Raw genomic sequence first — 21,164 nt, 5'->3', positions numbered from 1 at the left:
GGACAATTCGATCGATTACGAGGTTCATCCTGTAAATATGCCAGCATCCTATCCTTTTGCTAGATTATGTCCCTTCATTTTCTATCCAAAGATCCATAATAGATGGGTTCAGCTGGTGCATGGATTGGGGCGTTTCACTGGATACGTTCTCATGTCACATCATACCTACACATGGTCAAACCATAATCGTCTAGTGATTTCACTAGAACCTGCGACCACAGATAACAAAATTCCTCAGCAAACCTATGGATGCAGAAATGCAGGTACAATACCTGCCTGTGAGGCTGTTGACCACTGAATATGTCTGGGAGGGAAACGATCTTTAATGTAAAGTTGTACTAGCATACAATGTAGAGCTAAAAAGACTTTTTGCTCAGTCCTCCTTTTCTCCAACATTGAACTTCGCAATGAAGAAACCCATAGTATCCAGCGATGATGACGGATCAAACCTCTGGACAAGTTGTGCTTCATGCTCCGTCAACCACTCCCTGTAAGGGAGTATGTTTTAGAGTTGTCAGGCAACTTTTACACACACTTGCGACATATAAGTGCCATGAGTAAAAGGTAGCTACATGACTATATTACACATAGTAAGAAAAAAACATATACTTATTAAGCCAACTGCGGACTACTAATCTTAACGCCTGACAACATAACAACTAATAAAATAAATTGTTGATATTATCGACCATAAGATCTTTTAAGAAAATCCAGGATTATAAAAGGACACCAGCCACTTTATGTTTTCCAATAGTCTTATACACAAGGACAGCTTAAGAAACTAATGTAGATTGCTGATGCTACATGAAACGCTTCATCATGTTATTATCCTCACACAAAACCCTGATAGTTTGGCATGCAATCACCAAATAGTGTGCTACACCATAATCCAGGTATCAGGTTCAGAAGCAAGTTGAAACAAAGACATAACAAGAATCTTCATATCTTACTCAGTATATGCCTTGTTGGGCAGCTTACACGAGCCAATAATACCAGGTCCTCCAACTTTTGGGTGCTGAAAAAAGATCAACAATACATATGGTGTCGGTAATGCAGCCATGAGTCATAGGTTTAGTTCTCTCTAACTACACACATGACACAAGCACTCAGCTTTTATATGCATGCTTATTTGAAACAGAAAAGCAGAGGCCAACCAAAGATTAAAACAGGAACTGGATCAGTGTCCAGATCCAGTACACAGGAGTCCAACAGATATCCACCTAAATGCGCTCTCGTCCATGTCCAGTCCACACTTAGTTGCCCACCGTCCAAATCCATCTACTCCAGGACGATTTCAACACTGGATATCCAAGGCCCAAATGGACCTTAATACTTAAACCTCCTCTCATCCACTCCACGGAGTTTTCCCATGCTAGCCAGGTCAACTAGGGGGAGTTTAGAAAAGAAACGGATCATGGGGCTCGGCTGCCAGACCTCGACCGCGCCCAGCTTGCCCACCAGAGCTCGTGCGGTGAAAAAAAGAACGTTGTACTCCAGCTAGCTAGTGCGCAGGGCGCCCAGCTTGCCCACCAGAGCTCGTGCGGTGAAAAAAAGAACGTTGTACTCCAGCTAGATAGTGCGCAGGGTGCTCCAGGCATAGTTGCCAAGTTTCCGAGATGGTGGGTCCGAGTAACCAGAATCATGGCTGCCAAAAAATAGGGAACGGCAAGGGTATACATCACTGGAACGTACCATTCTATAGGTGATACGCGACTCGGATGATTTTGGGAAGACGAACCCGGTACGATACGATGGATCGAGGCAGATGGAGGATACGATTGGAGGGAAACCGCGTTTTCTTCCATAGACTTCTCGAATCCGGCCGGTGGCACATCCATGCGTGATTTGGTCGACAGCTAGGGGCCCACGGGAACACAATAGTCGCCAGGCAAGTCTCCAACACTCCCGGGAACTAGCTTCCGTCCCATGCCAGATTGTTCTTTTCGAAACGAGAACCTAGCATATGGGGGTGGCTGAACCTGGGTCGAGTACCGACTGTCCAGGGACAAGTTTTGGCCATCAAACCGTACCGTACCACACCTCATTCCCGAATCAGATTCCAGGTCAACGAATCCGTAACGAGGGACAGCCATGGCCCCAGGTTGTGTCGCACTAGTAGGAGGTAGCGTGGGGACTAATGTTCACCGGAGTGGTCGGCGGCAACCATTTCAATGGCGACGGATGCCTCGGCAGCCTTACAGACCAGATCGGAGAATGGGGCGGGAGGGGAGAGGAGATCTCGGGTGGCATAGGAACATGAAGGGCATGGGGAGGGACAGAGACGATGCAATCGACGGAGTCGAGTCACCGAGACGAACAATGACCGGAGGTAAGGAAGATGGCTACAATTCACTTAACCGAAGTATCCTCCGACTGATTGCCTCGGAGGGAGTGATCGACCGTGCTAACAAGTTTGGTGAAGTGGCGAAGGTCGGTGCCGGGCCTAACTACAGCAGCGACGATGACCAAGATGTCAGCGGTGAGCTCAATGGTCCTCGGTGGAGCAGCTGCGTAGACAGATGGCAACAACGATGGTTCCACCGGGACGTGTGTACGCGATATTCGTCAGTCTTGGAAGCTCCTATTCACCACTTTAAGTGGTGAAATTGTTCAGGGCCGCTTCAGGATTTCGCCCCGAATAGGTTAAATGGGCTAGGCCCATACGGTCGTTGGCCTACTTCACTTTTTCACTTGCGACTGCGATCGGTATTCCGGTTCTTGGTTTTGTATTATTCGTGTTGTTCAGTTTTTCATTTTCGTTATGTTTAGATTTTAAAAATGTTTTTAAAAAGTTCAAACTTTTAAATGTTTAAGTTAAAAATTGTTCAGATTTATAAAATGTTTAGGTTTTAAAAATGTTCAAAAGTGCTGACGGGAAAAACATAGAAGGACAGTACTACCTAGTGGCGCCGCATTTATTTCAATCCGTGCCCCCATCTCCCTCTCTTCCATGCAAAATCATACACGTGAGCCAAAAGATTCTCTCAAATTCGAAATTTAAAAATGATCTATCTTTCAAACCGTTAACCTGATTAACGATCCGTTTTCACTCTTAGCTTTTTTGCGACGAGATCTTCGAAACTAAATATCATGTCGCTATGTTTTGACGACTTTTTTCCGCCAGCAATTTCCAGGTTACTATCACGTACAGTACTTGCCAGGTTAACACTACATAGTTGCCAGATTAATAATAACTTGTTTAATTGTATTTCCATATTGTCGACACATATTTCTGAATTATGCACTACTTAGTCACCCCTCACCTGGTGGTTTAACACACTCTAAAGAATGTTGTTTGACACACTCTAGAGAATGCTATCTAACAATTTAGATCATTAGGATGTTCAAAAGTATGTTAAACATTATCTATAACTATAAAAACAATTATCATGCTAATTGTTTGCCTCTAATCTGGCAGTCGTGGTCACTTAATTGGCAACTGACGTGACGGAAAAAAATTCATCGAAACACGACAACATGGGATCTAGTTTTGCAACCCTCGTCGAGACGAACTTGGCGGTGAAAACAGATCACCAATCGGATTAGCGGTCTAGAAGATAAAATATTTTTAATCAACAAATTTAGCAATTAATGCGATGATGTCATGTTAAGGCCGTCAGATTCTGCATGCATGCATGCACTCTCTCCCTATAGAGAAAAAAGACATGCAAATTGCAGCCGGTAGACAAGGAGTGTGGCGCTTCCATGTAGATTTTCCCAACATAGATAGAGGAAAAACAAGAATACCAGAAGAATAAGTAAAGCGAAAAAAAGATGTCGCTCGAAGAATCCCAGGAAGTAAATGGGCCAGCCCAGAACACCCCACGCACCGTGCGGCACCCTAGATAGGGGTCACATTAGGCGGCGAATAGGACCGCCTTCGTCCGAAAAAAGACCATGAATCCACTGGATATTGGACTGTCCAATATTTAGGTCCAAAGTGTGTTCAATATTGTTGGACCTAATGCCAACTGATATCCATGCCTAGTTGAGGTCTAGTCCAATTGGATCCACCAAATTTCAGTCCAATATCCATTGGACTAAGCTGATCCAGTTCCAGATTTAGTTAAATACAGTCGTTGAGCTTACAAGGAGCTATGCAAGTGGCAAAAATAGAAGGGAGTTGAAACTAGGAATGTCTAAAACAAGATACGATCCCACTTAAAGCGGAATCAAATAGACACACATTGCTTATTTACTAATTTTCAAAAAAAGCAAACTACGTGCACATGTAGTGCCATAAACAGAATCTTCCCATAGATTAATCCACTCCCCGCAAAGACACCACAATATGCAAATCAATGAATTTACCTGTGATCCTAGTGACAGGAATTTGTATGTATCCAAAGCATATCTGACCAAACCCTCGTTTTCTCCTGGGTTAATAGTACACCTGGAAAAGTGAAAAGAACCAAGGTATAGGCGGTAACATTTAAATTGTATATCATCTACACAGTATATCGGCATAAATGACATCCAGATTCTAGATAGAATAATTATGCAAGTTCTGCCATCTATGGAGCAACTACAATTAAATATCAAGGTCTTTCATCAAATAGCAATACATGTATATGGAACAAAGTTGGTCATTTCAATCGCTGCCAATAAAATATTGTATGTACGACAATAAATCTCTGATAGATCACTAGCTGCAAAGTTCATAAAATCCACTCCGTGTTATAGGATAAATACTTCCTACCCCTCCCATGTCTAATATACTACCATATGGAAGTATATACGATACTTTATCGGTTTGAGTATGTTCCTATATCTAAGATATTTCAAACCAAGTTTGGTGAAAAAAATATGAACGCGTAGTTTGCACTATATATCTAAAATACATACATATTTATACGTAGAAAGTAAGTACACCTAAAAATTTACATAGTACCTACATAGTAGTGTATATACTACCACATTTCTTTCACACCAAACTTGGTTTGAAGTATCTTAGATATAATGTAGGAACATACTCAAACTGATAAAGTTGGTATATACTTCCGTATGGTAGGAATATACTACCGTGAATGATTTAGAAGTCATGCAAAAAAAATTCTTACCTTAGAGGTCGAGTAGAACATAAAGAAAATAGATAGGGCACATTTTTTTGTTTACATACTTACAAAAATACAACGTGAAATACATATTTTTGGTGTTTTTTACAATGTAATGACTCATATAGTGCGTTTTTTATGTCGATTTTTTTTGTTGTCAATCAATACGAGCTTAACATAAACATATTTTATGATTGTAACAATACAAAAATATGCTGCGTGCAAAATAACTTTTATGCAGCGTGGGTGTTGAATAGTGTTTCTAACTCGGACTTTTGGCTCATGGACACCACATCCATTAACTCCCACAATGGCTTTGAGACGGACCTAAGTAAGGAAAATTAAATGGCTCGGAAATTACAATACAAGTCAATACCGGTATGCCTACCTGAACCATACACCTCTCGTTGCCCCCACAGAAGTAAAAGATGATCCACTCAAAACTCAGACCACCACCGTTGCCCCCACAGAAGTAAAAGATGATCCACTCAAAACTCAGGCCACCACCGCAGCCACATCACTGGCTTCCTCCTATAGCAGCGCGTCGACAGATAAACGAAGGCCCTCAATCCGCTTTAGCAAGGCAGAGAGAAAACTGGAGCAGCCGTCTTCATGGGGATCAGAGGGATCAATGGGACGCAGTTGAAGAGAAGCCAGCTGGCCATTCACCTAGGAGGCCACCAGGAGGAACACAGACAGTTGCGCGTCGCGCGCCTCCCTCTAGGAAAGGAACGCCGGCAACGCGCAATCATCCTCCTACTTGGCCTTCAACTGCTGGTCCCCTAGGTGAAGGGCCCTCTCCTCCAAGATGGGGAGCCCTTAGCGAAGGGTGTCAAGCTGATGCTTCGGGACTTCAGCTCAGGCCACGGATTCCAGCTCCTAGAGTCACGGAACCCTCAAGGCCTCCTCCAACTCAGTCGTCTTCTCGACCAAACTGGGTTGTTCATCCCCAGGGGACTGGGGCCTTTGGCGGGCCTCAAGCTGTGACCGGAGAGCACGCCCTTCCGACTCGCAGGTCGTGAAGGCTCTGCGAGCCAGGGCCTAGGACAATTTCCCAGTCCTGCCCGGCCATGGTGGCATCCATTACCATCGAGGCCAGCTCCGCAAGCTAAGACGCCAAGATCTGGGCCGAGCTCTCGCAACTCTCTGCCAACCAAGGATCGATGTTGGGCTTTGTTCCTGGGACGTCTCGGGCAAGGGTGCACACCTGCCCGGGGGCATCCACGACAGCGAACATTGCTAGGAGAACTAGAAGGACAAGTCAGAAGAGTTCACTGGGTAATCAAAACCCTAGGTGGACGCGCATCTTACTAGCTTCCGGCGCTGGAGCCCCCACCAGAGGGAGCTTGGAGGCGCTAGCCTAGACTTCGGCATCACCATGAAAGAACGACTCCTTCCCCGGTAGATAAGCTTCCATGGGAACCCGGTTGTCATGACAACAGCACGGTTAGGAAGATGGAGACAAGACATGTGACCTAGCGATGCAGGTGGACGGTCCAGCGGACTGTCCACCTGATGGACAGTCCGCCAGGTTAGGTGCAAGGAACAATTTAGTTAATTACGTGAAAGGTGATTAATAACGAACTGATGAGGCGGACAGTTTTTTTGATGCTGGCGGGCGTCCGCCTGCATCCCTAATGTGACCCTCACGGGAGGAGGACCGAGGGGATGACGGAGGATCCGTCTAAGAAGGACAAGGGGCGCTTCGTCGGCCAGTTGAAAGGTCACCCGGATGCGCATGCTCCTCGGACTACTCGTCCTAGAGGCAAGTTGAGGACAACTTGGGAAGCGGCGGGCGAGGCAGCACTCTTAGTGCCCCCGTCGTACGTCCCACGACCCTGGGTCGGGGACCTGAGGACGACTAGAAAAACCTTAGAAGACGACATCATTCCCAGGCTCGACCTCTGCCCGGGGCAAGGAGTCTCCACGGGAGGTAAGCATCCTGCTCCCCGGAGGAACCAGCCACCACGGAAGACTACGGGATGAGGGGATTGGTACCAGAAGAGATCCCATGGCTCCCTTCCCCTGAACCCTGGACCCACTCTGGCTCCACTCCACCAACAATGCCTCTTGCGTCGCACGCGGGCAACACTAAGGTTGGGAGGAGAGCAATGGAACCCTAATTCCTATCTCTACTCCTGTGATCTGCTCGAATACTCTTAGGAATCGGCAGGGATCTTATATCTGGTATCAGAGATCCTAGATCCACCGTCCTAGAAATTCCCAAACACCACCACCACACCCGCTTCGCCGGCAGACACCGAGCGGAAGCTATGGAGAATCTCTCGTCGCAGGCCCGGGCGATCTACGAGATCCTCACGGCGGAGACTCGGGAGGCCTACCAGAACCGCTTCCTCGACTACAAGAAGGAATCCCTCGACGCCCTCAGGGCCTTCGTCGAAGACACCACCAAGCAGTTCACGAGCGTTAACGCCTCCATCGCGACTGTACAAGCTTCCATGGGCGTCGAGCTCGCGGCGGTGCAAGAGGCTCTAGCCTCTAGGCGCCGACCTGGCCATCATCAAGGGAGGCCTCAGCACTGAGATCTCGCAGCTGGCCGCTACCGTTGGCCGCGCCCTCCAGGCTCCTCGACCAACCCCTGTGGAGGGAGCCCCCGGGTCCGTTCCGCGGACGCCGGGAGTTGGTGATGTCAGCCCTCATGGGCACTGCGTCACAACTAACCACCGGGGGATGGCCCCAGCGCCTCCTCCGGTAGGAGGTAACAAAATGTCCCCATATTTTTCCGATTCCTTGTACTACCATGGAGAAACTTCCTCAATTACTGACGCCAACGCATCTGCGCCTCAATTCGTCCCCATATTTTTCCGATTACGTGTACTACCATGGAAAAACTCCCATGGCCATTGTCTCCCACCCACCTAATACCAACCTAATACCAAGAGCCGCAGACCTCCTTGCCACCAACTCCAGCCGCCGCCTCCTACCCCAGCTCTCCCATCTTGGACTGCACTACCGGATTCCGCGCACATTGTTACTCGAGGAGGCTCGGCGCACTGTGACCCATGGTATTCCTATCCATGGGAATACGTGACCGACGAAAACATGCCTAAAATCGATACTAGACATTATACGTCTGAAAAATGGTGGTCCCAGGACAGGTGTTAACTGCGTTGTTAGGAGAGGGAGCACACGGGAGCGCCTATGCATTTGTCGATTAAATACTTCCTACTCCTGGGTGTAGTTACACCCATGTCTCATATACTACCATACGGAAATATGTATGATACTTTATGGGAGCACATTCATATACTGTATGTAAGATACTTAAAAACAAGTTACATGAAAAGAATGCAAGTGGGCTCATAGTTTGCACTATATATTCGGAATAACTTCATATTTATACATAAAAGAGGGGGTATGTGGAAAAATTGCACGTACTACCTGAAAAGGTTGTATCTATACTATCAAAATAGTCTTATATACTTCATACTACATATCCATAAGATAGATACTACCTAGATATTCAGATTATCGCAGTGAATTATAGTAGGTGCTCACTATCTCTTAACTATGTGACTATGTCGAGTAAGAAAAAAGTCATTTAATATACTATTTACCAGACCAGCTAAAAGAACTGTGTAGCACAGTTTTTGAACCTCTACCCCAGTAACAATACAAAATGTTTGAATAGACTCACGTGGAATAAACAATTACCCCACCAGGGCGAACTAGCTTGACAGCTTGATCAAACATTCTCCTTTGATATGTTGCATTCTTTCTCAGGGATTCCAATGTTTCCTGTAATAATGCAATGCATGAAACATCACCAACTTGAAGTAAAATTAGCCATCCAGATGAAGCAGAGCAGCAATACTCTACAATCACAAAAGAAATACACAAGACACTGATGATCTGAACTTCTGAATCAACAGTTCAAAAGGTAATTGCCAATGAACATGTTAAAAATCTGTAATTTTAGCATCATCAAAAATTTGATCATTATAGTTCTTGAGAATGCTACCAGATCCACGCATATCCTATTTAGTCTTTAATACAGAATGCATATCAATTGGCCATCAAGGTGAAAAAACTAAGAGCATCTCCAGTCGCGTCCCCAAACCGTCCCCCAAACCGCGCCGGATTGAGCGTTTGGGGGACGTGTTTCGTTCGTGCCGCGTTTGGGGGACGTCGCTCCCCAGTCGCGTCCCCCAAACAAAATTTCGCAAATTTTAAACTTGACTAGATTCGATTAGATTCGTCCAAACTTACATAGATTCGAACGAAATTTGACTAACTTTAAAACTAAACCTAATCTAGAACCACTTGCGGCGGCCGGAGGCGTCGTAGTACTGCCGGAAGTTGTACATCTCGTCGGTGACGACCTCCTGCTTGACGCGCTCGTCGACGGGCTCGTCCACGGGCTCGTCCTTCACCAAGCCGCTTGGTCCTGCCTCGCCGTCGTCGGTGAGGTCCACCAGCGGCTTGCCGGAGTCGCGGATGGACATGGCGATCGCCGCGTCCGGAGTCGCTCCTCCAGGCGTCCTTGTCGTCCATGGACGCCAAGAACGCCGCCCGCAGCCCTCGGGCAGTCCTCGGGGTCGTCGCTGCTGGCGATGAGCCGCTGCTGCCGCTCGTACTCCGCCGGCCAGCGCCGCCCGCGACGCTTCCTCCGGCTCCTCCTTCACCTCCGGCTTCGGGATGAGGAGGGCGCCGCCGCGCTCCCTTGCTGCCGCCCGCTGCCGCTACCGCCACGCCTCGTGTTGACGGGCGTCGCCGGCTCCTCCTTGACCTCCCGTTTGGGAACGGTATACGGCGCCGACCGGTACGACGACGACGGCGTCGATCGCGCCGGCCCCGAGGAAGAAGAGTGCGAGGAGGACGAGTACGTCGTCCTCCTCGGCTGCCATTGAGGAGAAGGCGGCGGCGACGACGGCATCTCCGGCCCGTGGAGCGCCGTCGCGGAGGCCGCGGATGACGTTCTCGAGGGTACGCCCGGAACGCCCCGGCAACAGGCGCGGCCTTCCTCGTTCCAGCTGTTGGGCCCGCCGATGAGCCCGTCGGTGCCGTGCAGCTCGACGTCGTACTTGGCCTTGAAGTACGTCGTCCACCGGCCGTCGTTGTCCTTGGCCGCCCATGTCGGATCCGCCCGCTCCTCGGCGGTGAGTTGAGCCCGACGGGCCTTGATGGCGTCCCGCCATTGCTGCGTGTCCGGCTTCGGCGGCGGCGGGATGCCAATGCCGTTCACGGCCATCTTCCGCCCGCCGCCGCGAGCAGCCGCACGTCCGGCGGGACCGGATACCGGGCGTGGCGGCCGCCCACGCCTCCGCCACGGTGAGGCCGCCGCGGCCGAAGCCGTTCGCCGCGGCGATCTTGCGGGAGGACGACATTTTTTGAGCGGCGAGTAGAGGATCTGGGAAGGGGGAGGCGGCGGCGACGAGAAGGATTATGATGAGCGGCGATAACTGGAGGGCGTCTTAAAACAGCGGCGGCAGCGGGTGGTTGCACGCAATAACTCCGACGCGGACGGCCACGCGGCCATGCACGACGAGACGCGTCCTCGCGTCGCCCGGGAAAACAGGGACGCCATTAACGTCGCTTGACCAAAGGTAGGCGACGGGGTTTTAGCCTTCCGTGCCGGCCGACGCGTCGGCCCCGCCACTCCCCGCCTCGCTTTTCGTTGTGTCCGGCGTCCCCGGAGCGTCCCCCGTGGGACGGGGACGGGCTCGGGCGCCGGACACCGTATCGGGCCGCGCCGGACAAAAAAGGGCTTTGGGGGACGCGGCTGGAACGCTTTTTTTGTCCGGCGCGCCCCAAATCGCTTTGGGGGACGGTTTGGGGGACGCGACTGGAGATGCTCTAAGTATCATATTTTTGAGAAAATTCCCTCCCTCCATCCTTGGCATCCACTTCCCAAAAGTATCTCCACGCCAGTAATCTTAGATGCAATACCATAACATCATGCCCACCACCTTCTGTTTCGCTGTCCATAGTCCATATATATAGCTAATGTATGATGATTAACTTGGAGCGTAATCAGATATCATGTCAGACATGAAAGATCTGAGTTTTCTAATGTATAAAAGATAGTAGGATCAGTAGCTATGAATTATGATTATTCCTTTTGTTGCTCTTTCAGAGGCAAAACAATAGCAAACATACAATAATAAGAATGCATACTGTAATCTGACGATCAACCATGTAGGCAATTTAGATATAGTAGTATCTTACCTCACCAGCAAAGAGCCGAGGTCTCAACCCAAGTGCAGAACATGGAGCATCAAGGAGGACACGATCAAAGCTGCTAGGAAAAAATCCTTTTGAGTCTTCAACTCTACCTCCAGAGATGTTACTTCTTCCTGTTCCATTCCTCATACGCCTTAAATTCTTCCTGAGGTCTGCATTACTAACATACCTTCCAGCATCTGGTTTTGGGTCATCTATAAAAATAAATTGTGTAATTCCAGAACTTAGGTTAGTGTCTAAACAACTCGGACATAGTCCTCACTCTAAACTAGCAGTACTGGAGCTCTAAAACATCCATGTGACGCTGAGCTCTGAAAAATCCATCCGATTCCATCCAGTGAACAAAAAGGATCCCAGGAACATGATGCACACAGCTATAGAGCAAATGTGGGGGAAGAAACTTAAGAAAACATTGGTACAAATGCTGCTTACCAGTCTGCAAAACTGTTGTAGTTAAGCTGTCTTCACCTGCATTAGTAACCCTGGCAACGGTTGTAGTATGGCAAGGGACAGAGTTCTCCTCCATTGTCACAATAGATTCAGAGCAGTTATCTGCCACACCAAGATTTCTTGCCTCATTCATCTTCCGTACAGATTTGAGAGCATCAAGTTTATAAGCTTTTATACAACTTAGACCCATCTCATCAGCCAAGTTCAAAATACCCATCACCTGGAATCAACCTTTATGTTACAAGAGTACAACGAATAGTATGATTCTCAACATGACGATATATGCCATCAAGGAGTACATAATAAATGTTAAATACATAAACAAGGGCACACTTTCATGTGCATCCTCATAAATTGTGTTGCTCAGGTGCTGACATCTCATAAAGTTTTATAACCCATCAATGTTAACATGAACTTAGATGAACTTTATACTGCATAAGGATTGAGACCATACAGTGGTATTTGTACCCCATGTTGGTGATGTTTATATTTGCCATGCTAAGGCTCATTTGTGGAGTGGTATAGGTTGTGTTGCTCAGGTGCTGACATCTCATAAAGTTTTATAACACATCAATGTTAACATGAACTTCAGCAATTGCTTGGCGTCTTTCCTCATTCAAGCGCTGAAGCGGTTGCTTGATCGGTTTCGCGTCTTTTTCGACACTTAGGTGGTGCTCAGCGAGTTCGACATGTCTGAAGGTTTCCATGCAAACATGTCGCAATTCTCACGGAGGAACTCGAGTAGCGCGCTTTCATATGTGGGGTCCATAATAGCCCCAATGACGGCTTGTTTGCTGGAGTCGCCCTCAACCAAGTCAATATTCTTGGTGTCTTGAGCAGACTTGAATGTGGCACCCGAGTCCGAGTCACGAGTTGGCCACAATGAGAATGTCGTCGTCTGGTTTACTATCAACTACGTCAGCTTCTTTAGCGCATCCGTTCATGCACTCGATCGGATCGTGAGACTCACTTCAATTTCTCTTTGCCTTTTTTTCATGGAAAAAACAAATATTTGATGACGCATTATCAGGCATTCAAACCATGTCCTAGACATCAAGATGCAGGGGCAAAACATGACCACATAAGTTCAGATGGAACTTTCATATGCTGAATCTGACATAATGAAATTACCTTATTGTGAGATCTATCAAGGGCAACAATTTCTCCCTTGTCCCTCATAAGGATAGCAATTGCTGTTGTTTTTCCTCCTGGAGCAGCACACATATCCAGTATTCGCTCTCCTTGCTGGGGATCTATTGAATAAATTGAAAAAAACATGTTTACTGCACACATATCCAGTATGTTACAAATCAGACTGGAAATATTGTAGTCAATAAGAAAAAAATATTCATAACAAGGATAACGTAAGGCTTAAAGTCAAAAAAAAAAAGTTTAATATGTTTACTGCATAAAGAAAAACATCAGTATAATTATAGCAGCAAAATTCTAAAGAATGCAGGTAATGTCGTGTAGGTCAACCATATGTGGACAAGCGTATTTCTAGGAGTAAAAATTATTCAGATGTCGCAAGATTCAATATTTCAACTGGTTTGTTTCCAGATGTGTAAATCTGTAGACTATTCCAACCAGCAGCTTCCAAATTGTTTCAGTTATATAAAATACTCCCTCTATCTGAAATTAGTTGTCGCAGATTTGTCTAGATACGCATGTATCTAGATGTGTTTTAGTGTATAGATACATGCAAATCTAGACAAATCGGTGACATCTAATTCAGGACAGAGGGAATATGAAACTTCAAGGTGGCCCTAGTTTTCTCTCAGTACAAGAACCTGATCAACTCAGCAGACTCACATGTTCAAATGGAATATACTTCTCTTCTAGTTCACCACTATTTCTTTTTTTTTATTTAGCAAATGCCCCACCATCCTATAACTACTTATATATTCTTAGTTGTAATCATTCCAGTGTTTATCCACTACATGTGTTTAACCCTAACTTGATAGAACGCAAGCAGCAGCTTCAGTTCAGATACTGCATATTAATGTATTGTACACACACAAATAAAGACCACAATAACAGATAAAGTGACTTGGTACTTGTAAAAGCAAACAATTGCAAGAATTCTTCAGATTAAATCACACTTCTGGTTAAGAGATGGAACAACAGAAAAAATTTGTAGAAAAAAATACATATCGTACCAAGGACACGAGCAGCCACAATACTTGGCAAATTTTGAAGAAATATTTCACCTTCAAGAACATCTAAATAATAAAAGATAAGTGCAGTTAGTTGGTCATGACTTTGAAGGTCTGAAGCCAAGCTCAATGGATTTCAAAAGTAGGGCATGCCAATAAATTGAACTAATTAAAGCATTAAGCACCATCCACACCATATCACATATCTGAGCTTTGCCACAGAATATAGCCACAAAGTAGCAAATCAAGCTGATAAATAGTGACCATTTGGTTACTTGTGAACAACAACAGACATGATTTACAGTGAAACAACAGATGGAAATATGGAAGCTAACTATGGCTAATGGGAACTTCGTGGGGATCAATGGCACTACTCGCTGCCACAGATTGCAAAAGCAAAGTTAGCTTTCAGCCAGATATGTTTCATGGAGATTCTTGCCTTTATGGCCTGGAACATTTGGACGGAACACAGTGGGAAATTTTACAAAGAAATGAGCTGTCTTCACTTGGTGGCAGTGGCGGAGCGTGACCAAAATTAGAGGAGGGGCTAAATTGAATTTTTTGGAGTTTTTTCATGACTATGCACTAACTTTTGCTGCAATTTTAAGTTCTATTCGTAGCAACAAGAGCTGATTTTCAAGTTAACAAGCACTTGATTTGGAGGATTTTTTTGGCCAAGATCCAGAGATATTGCTTCTAGTTCCAGAGCTGATTTCTTGATTCACATATGATTTGTACCAAGACAATTCTCACATAGACTTCTAGTTCCATTTGTAACAAAAAGATTATCTGACCCCAAAATCCCACATAAGTGACCCAAGCCCCAAGGTAAAACATCAAGAAATCAGTCGATGGCACCCCAAGTAAAACGAAAAAGTAACCTGTGCAGTACTTGGGCACTGCCCAGCAGGACACATCCCATCCTACAGTACAAGGAAGAATTATCAACGCGCTGAGGTGGGGTGGAAGTAAATGTGGGATGTGAGATGGAGGCCTCTTTCTCCTTGCTATTGAGCTTGGTTGGCAACCAGGAAACGAAGGACTGTCGATGGAGTAACAACATATATGAATAGAAAAGTACGTGCACAACTTTTTGGAAGGGGGGGTCCTAGCCCAGTTTCGCCTCCAAGGCGCTCCGCCAGTGCTTGGTGGAAATGAGGTTCAACGCAACTTTCTTCTTCACTCATAGAGTTCAACTCCGTTGCAACAAAGCTCTTCTGCTTGATTAATATCTCTTGTGTTTTAGTTGCTGGAGAGTCTCCCTCCCCATGTATTTCGGTACTTTTCTTACAAAATTGCACAAAAGGTTTTACAGGTAACCAAAAAGGCAAAAACTATGGCTAATTGCACTTTGTTACTAATGAAGATCAAGAAAGTGACATGACAAAGTACATTCACTATCCTAGACAAAAAAAAACTGACAATAGCTATCAGCAAGTTCTGCCACGTCACATAAGCGGTCACATGCGGCATTACAGTATAAAAGTTTGTTCGCCAACTAGACAGTTCTTACATTGGTATTGAAAGTGTGAAAAACAGAATGGGTACTTAAGATATTAAGGTTCTTTGCCGCAAAATATAAAAAAGTATACCAAAAAATAGGAAAAATGTACCATTAAAAGATGGGAGTTTGTACACCCTCTCAGTCATCTCTACTGCAACTCCATGAAGAACACGAAAAATTCCAGCCCTTGACATTGCAGCGATCCCTTGACCAATGTACAGACCCTTTCTCTCTTCATAATGTGCATCTGTAACATTGAGTAGACTTTACAGTTTATGACCTTGTATTTTGATCAGGGAAAATAAACTTTCTACTCCAAACTATAACAATACAACTCAACCATCTATTTGATGGCATAATGAAAACAAATATTTTGATAAAACGGATAGGACAGCTTTCCCATGTCGCACCTATCCATTCTCTCTCACTCAAATACATGCAACCAAAGAGATCAATGCATGCAAGCACATCAACAAGATTATTTTGGTTTTGAATGTTCAAAAACTATTCTCTCAAACTGTCCTATTTCACCATTGGCCTAATTGTGACGAGATCTTCAGAACTAGATCTCATATTGATATGGTTCAACAAAAAATTCCCGTCAGTAATCAGCAGGTTATTGACAAGTTATAGCCACTTGGTTAACAGGTCATATTACCTTGGTTACCAGTTACTGTATGTTACCCTCTACACATGTAAGACTTGCATGACACTACTTTTATGGTCTGATACCATCTCTTGTTGGTAACACTTGAATGTTCACTCTCTAGCTTCACATAATATCGCAGTGCCTATAAACATATAGATCTATAAATCTTAACCTGGCAACTGGTGGCAACGAATTTATCGTCGAAACATAACAAAATAGGATCTTGTTTTGAAGCCCTGGTGAAAAGAACTCAGCAGTGAAGACAAATCCCTAATTGGATTCAACGGTTTGTGAGATCATTTTGGACTTTCAGGTTTAGCAATTAATGACGAAGCGAGCATGAGGTGGAAGATTCTTGCATGCATGCATCTCCTCTACCTATAGGGGGCAAAGCCCCAATGGAATACGCCACAAGGGAGAGCAGATCTGCATGCATATGCTATTTAGATTTCCCCTGGAAAAATATGTATGTTATCGAATAAGGACTCAACAAGAACTGGAGACTTCCACTACAAAAGCTCACCTGACCGCAACCCCTGTAGAACGATTCCTCGTGTTATACCAACAGCCCAACCACTATCCTTAACAGGTTGCTCAACAGCGACTGAGACTGCAACCTTGTCACCCTTTTCAACATGTGAACTGCAAGCCAAAACACCAGGGACATACACCTGAAGATAAAAGTAAATGAACAGGAAAGGTCAAAACATGCATAAAGAGGAGTGTGAGCGTTGCGATGACAGTGAACTCGCAGTAAGATAAAATCTAGTGAGGTATTTTAAACATACAAAGAGGGAATAGCAGTGAAATTTTCAGCATGAAAAGGGGGGAATGTTTTTTTGATTAAGAACACTGAAGATTAAAGTACACCATACTGCCTAGCACCAAGGTATTCAGAGAACTCGTTCACTAATTTATCCACGCTGATCAAAAAGCTCTAGTATTGGGCTCGGTGTACATGCAGTGTGTATGGGTGTAAGTTCCCAAAAGGCCCAGTCTACTGTATTTGTACATGCAGTGTGCAAGGGATGAATGAGAATTCCAGAGGTTTCCCCGAAGATCACAAGAAAATAAAAAAAATGCAATGGTCAGTTGAGGAAATAACAATATAAGTGTATTACATTTAATTAGAAAAAAGGAAATAAATTAGTTTGATTGTAGAAAAGCAACAATAATCATTCCGAGCTTGTTGAGGGCAGTCTAGTAGAATATAAAAGGTATTGCCTGTGCATCGTACATATATTTGTGACAGTAAAATGCAATGGCTTTACTTACCGAGAAGTACATAAATATGCACAAAAAAGATGTAGCGGGTAAATTTGGGGGCTGGGGGTGACAACGCAAATCTTGGACTTCATTTAAGACTTGAATGGCATATATCAAGTCTAATGTCCTAAATCACATCAAGTTGAAGCGTCTGAGTAGATACGGAAAGATTAACCAACAGCTGCCTTTTGGAAGATGATGGTGGCTCAGGGTGCAAGTGGGACTAATTGTGGACTACCCGCACCATCCCACATGTATTATGCAGGTATTTGCGGTAGCCTGCCAACCAACAATGCCCATTGACACGTATGATCAACAGATCAAGTCAAAGCATGAGACACGAGCACCGAATTGTTGTAGCTGGCTGTTTGCATTTGTGCTCAACAAAATGCAACATACAAGAATCACTGCAGAAGCCAGTAGATCATGCCTCTAGGCAAACCACACGGAAAAAATTGGGTTACGATGTGGGCCAAGCGGGACGACCAACGAATCCCGCATATTTTCATTGTACATCCTAGGGCACATGCATGCTACATTAAGTGGGACGTATTATGCGGAATCACGGAAGGCCCTCTCCCACTTCCACCCTTACTGGCATTAGCTACAATCCTTGTGTCCCTTTTAATAGGTAATAATAGTAGGACAGGTCGGTTTGCCTTTACTTAGCTTCTAAGCTTGTTGTGTGACAGCTTAGGTGCAGTAGTCTAAATCTGGTTTTGTTTGCAGCAGCAGTAGAAGCCATCTAGACATTAGTTGCCTACGTCGGTTACTGTAGCACACGGTCACTGTAGCGCCGACCTAAAGCCTCTATATAAGGATAGGCACCCCATATGGAGAGAAACCAGTTGCAAGCCAAGAGGTGGTAGAAAGCATGTGTGTCAGGTTGAAGCACATATGTATGTGTGTCATACATATGTGTGTAAGCTAGTGGCAGGATGTAGCTCCTCATATAAATGCATTTGTTGCATGTCAATTATGTGTTGCTTGTAAGGCATTAGTTGCTGAGTTTGTATGAGATGCAGCATATGTTGCTATATTATGGTGAAAGAGCATTTGTTGCTCAAGCAAGTTTCTCCCCTGTTTCTCATCTGTTCTCCTAGACAACTGAGCAGTTTTTGCACTAAGAATGAGCTGAGAGATTGTGAGAAGGCTGCGCCCAACGGCCCAACATTTGGTATAGGTTGTGGCCAACAACTGGTGGGCTGAGAGGGAGAGAGAGGGAGAAAGACACCATACCTGGGCTCCTCGAAGAACTGACTCTGCACATTTTCGACTAACAATTATCTCCTTGATAGATTGACCAGGTTGGCCATCGCAGTGCAGAACATGTGGCCCTGAACCTTGAATGAATAAAACATTTTCAAGGCCAGAATACGGGCACTTATGCACCAGGTAACTCCCTTCATGTGCTTGCTCTTCACCATTCTGCTCACCTATCTCCAAACCACCCATTCCACCACAAAGTTCACTTTGATTAACCAAACTGAGGAGTTTTTGCATGACAACATCAGTCGAAGATTTTAGGGTATTCACACGGATACAAGAGTAACAAGACGGGTGCCTGATCAAGAAAGTTATACATAGTCATAAGAAAACATCAATAACCGTTAGTTATTGGAAAATTCCGCACAAAACTCCAGAGTTAGCTCCTTTTACTACTGCCACCACCGAACTCTACTTGACTCAGCCTTCAAAAAAAACTCTACCTGACCCAGCCTTCAAAAAAAACTCTACTTGACTGGATGCTGAAGTCATGAGCCACGACTAAACATGGTAAAAAAATGTAGTATAATGCGAAAGAAGCCAAGGACACAGAATAATGTCTTCAAGAAAAATCACGGCTGTCTAGGACAATCTGGTATGAGGAGTTGTCTTGGATCTGATACATGGCTGGACCACCGGATGCGGAGGATGACTTTGTGGGATGGTTGTCGATGGTTACTGGATCTACCCCAGCTGTCGTTGCATATTCAACGCTACTCCGGTGAGGGGTGCCTCACAGAGGGGAGAGAGAGGGGGAGCCACGGGGCGAGGAGTCATCGGGACAGGGATACACGAGTTACCCAGCTTCAAAAACCTCACGACGGTGGCGAGGCCCTACATCAGCTTGTCTAGAATTATCAGGCAAAAAGTGCAAGATTACAATGATATGTGTCATGCCTCTAGGGCTCCCAGTATCCGGCTTATAAAGCGTCCAGATCTAGGGTTACAATGGTAAAGATCCAACCGGATATGACTAGGTCTAAGCTAAGCTAATTATCTTGATGTGCACGTCAAGGATCCAACTAACATCTACTGTGGGCCAGATCCGACTACTCCTTCTCCAGGCTAGACTCCTCCATCTTGATTCTCCAACAACTGGGCCGCCCGGTTGGGCCATAGGCCTCACCACCATCTGTGGGCCATCCGGGCTTGCCGGAATTGAGAACCTGTTGTGGTACACCTAGTTGGCATATCTACAACACCCGCACTATGTGCAAGGGAATTTCGTCGGTTATTATGCTCACGGGCGTGGTGGATTTGAAAACATTGGAACGCGGTCATCTTCGACAACGCGCCTCCTAACACGTGTGTCTCCTTGGCATGATTCAATCCTGGGCTGCCACAGGCGGGATTGGCTTAAGTGCCTTGATCCGGCCGTTGCTTAGATCTAGTGGGTCGAGTTGTATGGTGCGGTGTTAGCTCGTCCTGAGGTTGTAAATATGTAAACCTCCTTTTTTTCAAATCAATGCACTGAAACACAAAGCTTTTTGCGTTTTCGCGAGAAAGATTAAACATCACAAACTTTAACTCTCAACCTCAAATCATCTTGTTTTTCAACTCTTGTCTGGAAAAAGCCACTCGTGGGATCAGAAAACTGGACAAGCAATAAACTTTACTGGTGATGTGAAGATGAACTTCGAACCCAATTGACTAACTAATAGCACACTGCTGTTCTTGAAGACCACTTCTTGAGTTACATTTCTCCAGCTAAATGTTCATGTTCTTCATCCTTAAACCTAATCAAAAGATCCCTAAGCCTTTACTTATTCACAAAATTGCTTAACTAACTAATATGCAATTAGACTTGTTTTCCTTCAAACATCAGAACAACCAAGTAGCAGGTCTAAAGTCCAAGCAAGTAGCTCAGAATCTTGAAATAGTAGTTCTAGTAGTCTTTAAGCCTTTATATTTAAAAATGGACCTCCCATAGTTATATCAGCAGCTTGTTTCTGTTTGTGCACAGCTGTTGCCATGTCATGATTAGTACAGAATCATAGTTGAATGACTTAGGCTAGAATATTCTCCAGGTTAGTTTTGTCAGTTTGATTCGCATGAACCGGTTACAAAGTAATATGATATGAATGCCACTGCAAAATAAAGGACTGAAAATCATTGAGCTTGTTTGATTGTCGGATTGTAATAAAGCTTTGTGAGTTTTCTCAGAAAAAAGATTAATCGGCACAGCTTCTTCGGTAGAACATATCAAAGTACACAAAAAGCAAGCACAGGCGCAAGGCCAAGCCCGCGCGCAGCAAAAACTTGGAGCTTATCCTAGCAAAGACCTTAGGATCTATTCCCATTAGCCTCATCCAAACTCAAAGCAAGAACACGCAAGAACCCTAAGGTTAGCAGGACTTTAAGCAAATGAAGAAAATGAGCAGTATGTGATAGGAAAAAGCTCACGCGAGGGCTTGGGAGATGCGGGCGAAGTGGTCGCGGCCGTACGCGGAGGCGAAGTACTCCTCGACCTCGGGCTGCCACCGCAGCCTCGGGCTGAACGTGTACCGGCCCGTAGCAGCAGCAGGTTCCGCCGCCACGGGGGAGGCGGAAGAAGAGAAATCCATCTTCGTCGCTTGTGGTCCCGTCAGGAGCGTCGGAGGCAGGGGCGGAGGAGC

At 45.4% G+C, this 21,164-nt stretch overlaps 1 protein-coding gene across 4 annotated transcripts; it reads right to left on the bottom strand.

Moving 5' to 3' along the window:
- Nucleotides 1–99: 99 nt before the first annotated feature.
- Nucleotides 100–21,164, bottom strand: LOC124666225 (rRNA (cytosine-C(5))-methyltransferase NOP2C). Of its 4 annotated transcripts, XM_047203571.1 has the most exons (12): nucleotides 20,953–21,162; nucleotides 18,523–18,847; nucleotides 16,541–16,688; nucleotides 15,478–15,615; nucleotides 13,868–13,930; nucleotides 12,840–12,961; nucleotides 11,691–11,928; nucleotides 11,244–11,452; nucleotides 8,713–8,813; nucleotides 4,312–4,393; nucleotides 951–1,015; nucleotides 100–488 (listed from the first exon to the last, which is right to left on the bottom strand). In XM_047203571.1, the coding sequence occupies exons 1-12, from the start codon at nucleotides 21,111–21,113 to the stop codon at nucleotides 374–376; spliced, it is 1,767 nt and encodes a 588-aa protein (XP_047059527.1). In that variant the 5' UTR covers nucleotides 21,114–21,162; the 3' UTR covers nucleotides 100–373. The 4 variants fall into 4 exon arrangements, with proteins under 4 accessions (XP_047059527.1, XP_047059529.1, XP_047059528.1 ...); XM_047203573.1 differs by lacking the exon at nucleotides 951–1,015 and having other exon boundaries at nucleotides 20,953–21,163; XM_047203572.1 differs by lacking the exon at nucleotides 13,868–13,930 and having other exon boundaries at nucleotides 20,953–21,163.

This window comes from Lolium rigidum, chromosome 6 (assembly GCF_022539505.1).
Source record: "Lolium rigidum isolate FL_2022 chromosome 6, APGP_CSIRO_Lrig_0.1, whole genome shotgun sequence".
NCBI lineage: Eukaryota > Viridiplantae > Streptophyta > Magnoliopsida > Poales > Poaceae > Lolium > Lolium rigidum.
Note: the sequence above shows the minus strand (reverse complement) of the source record. Positions and strands in the feature narration are given on the sequence as shown.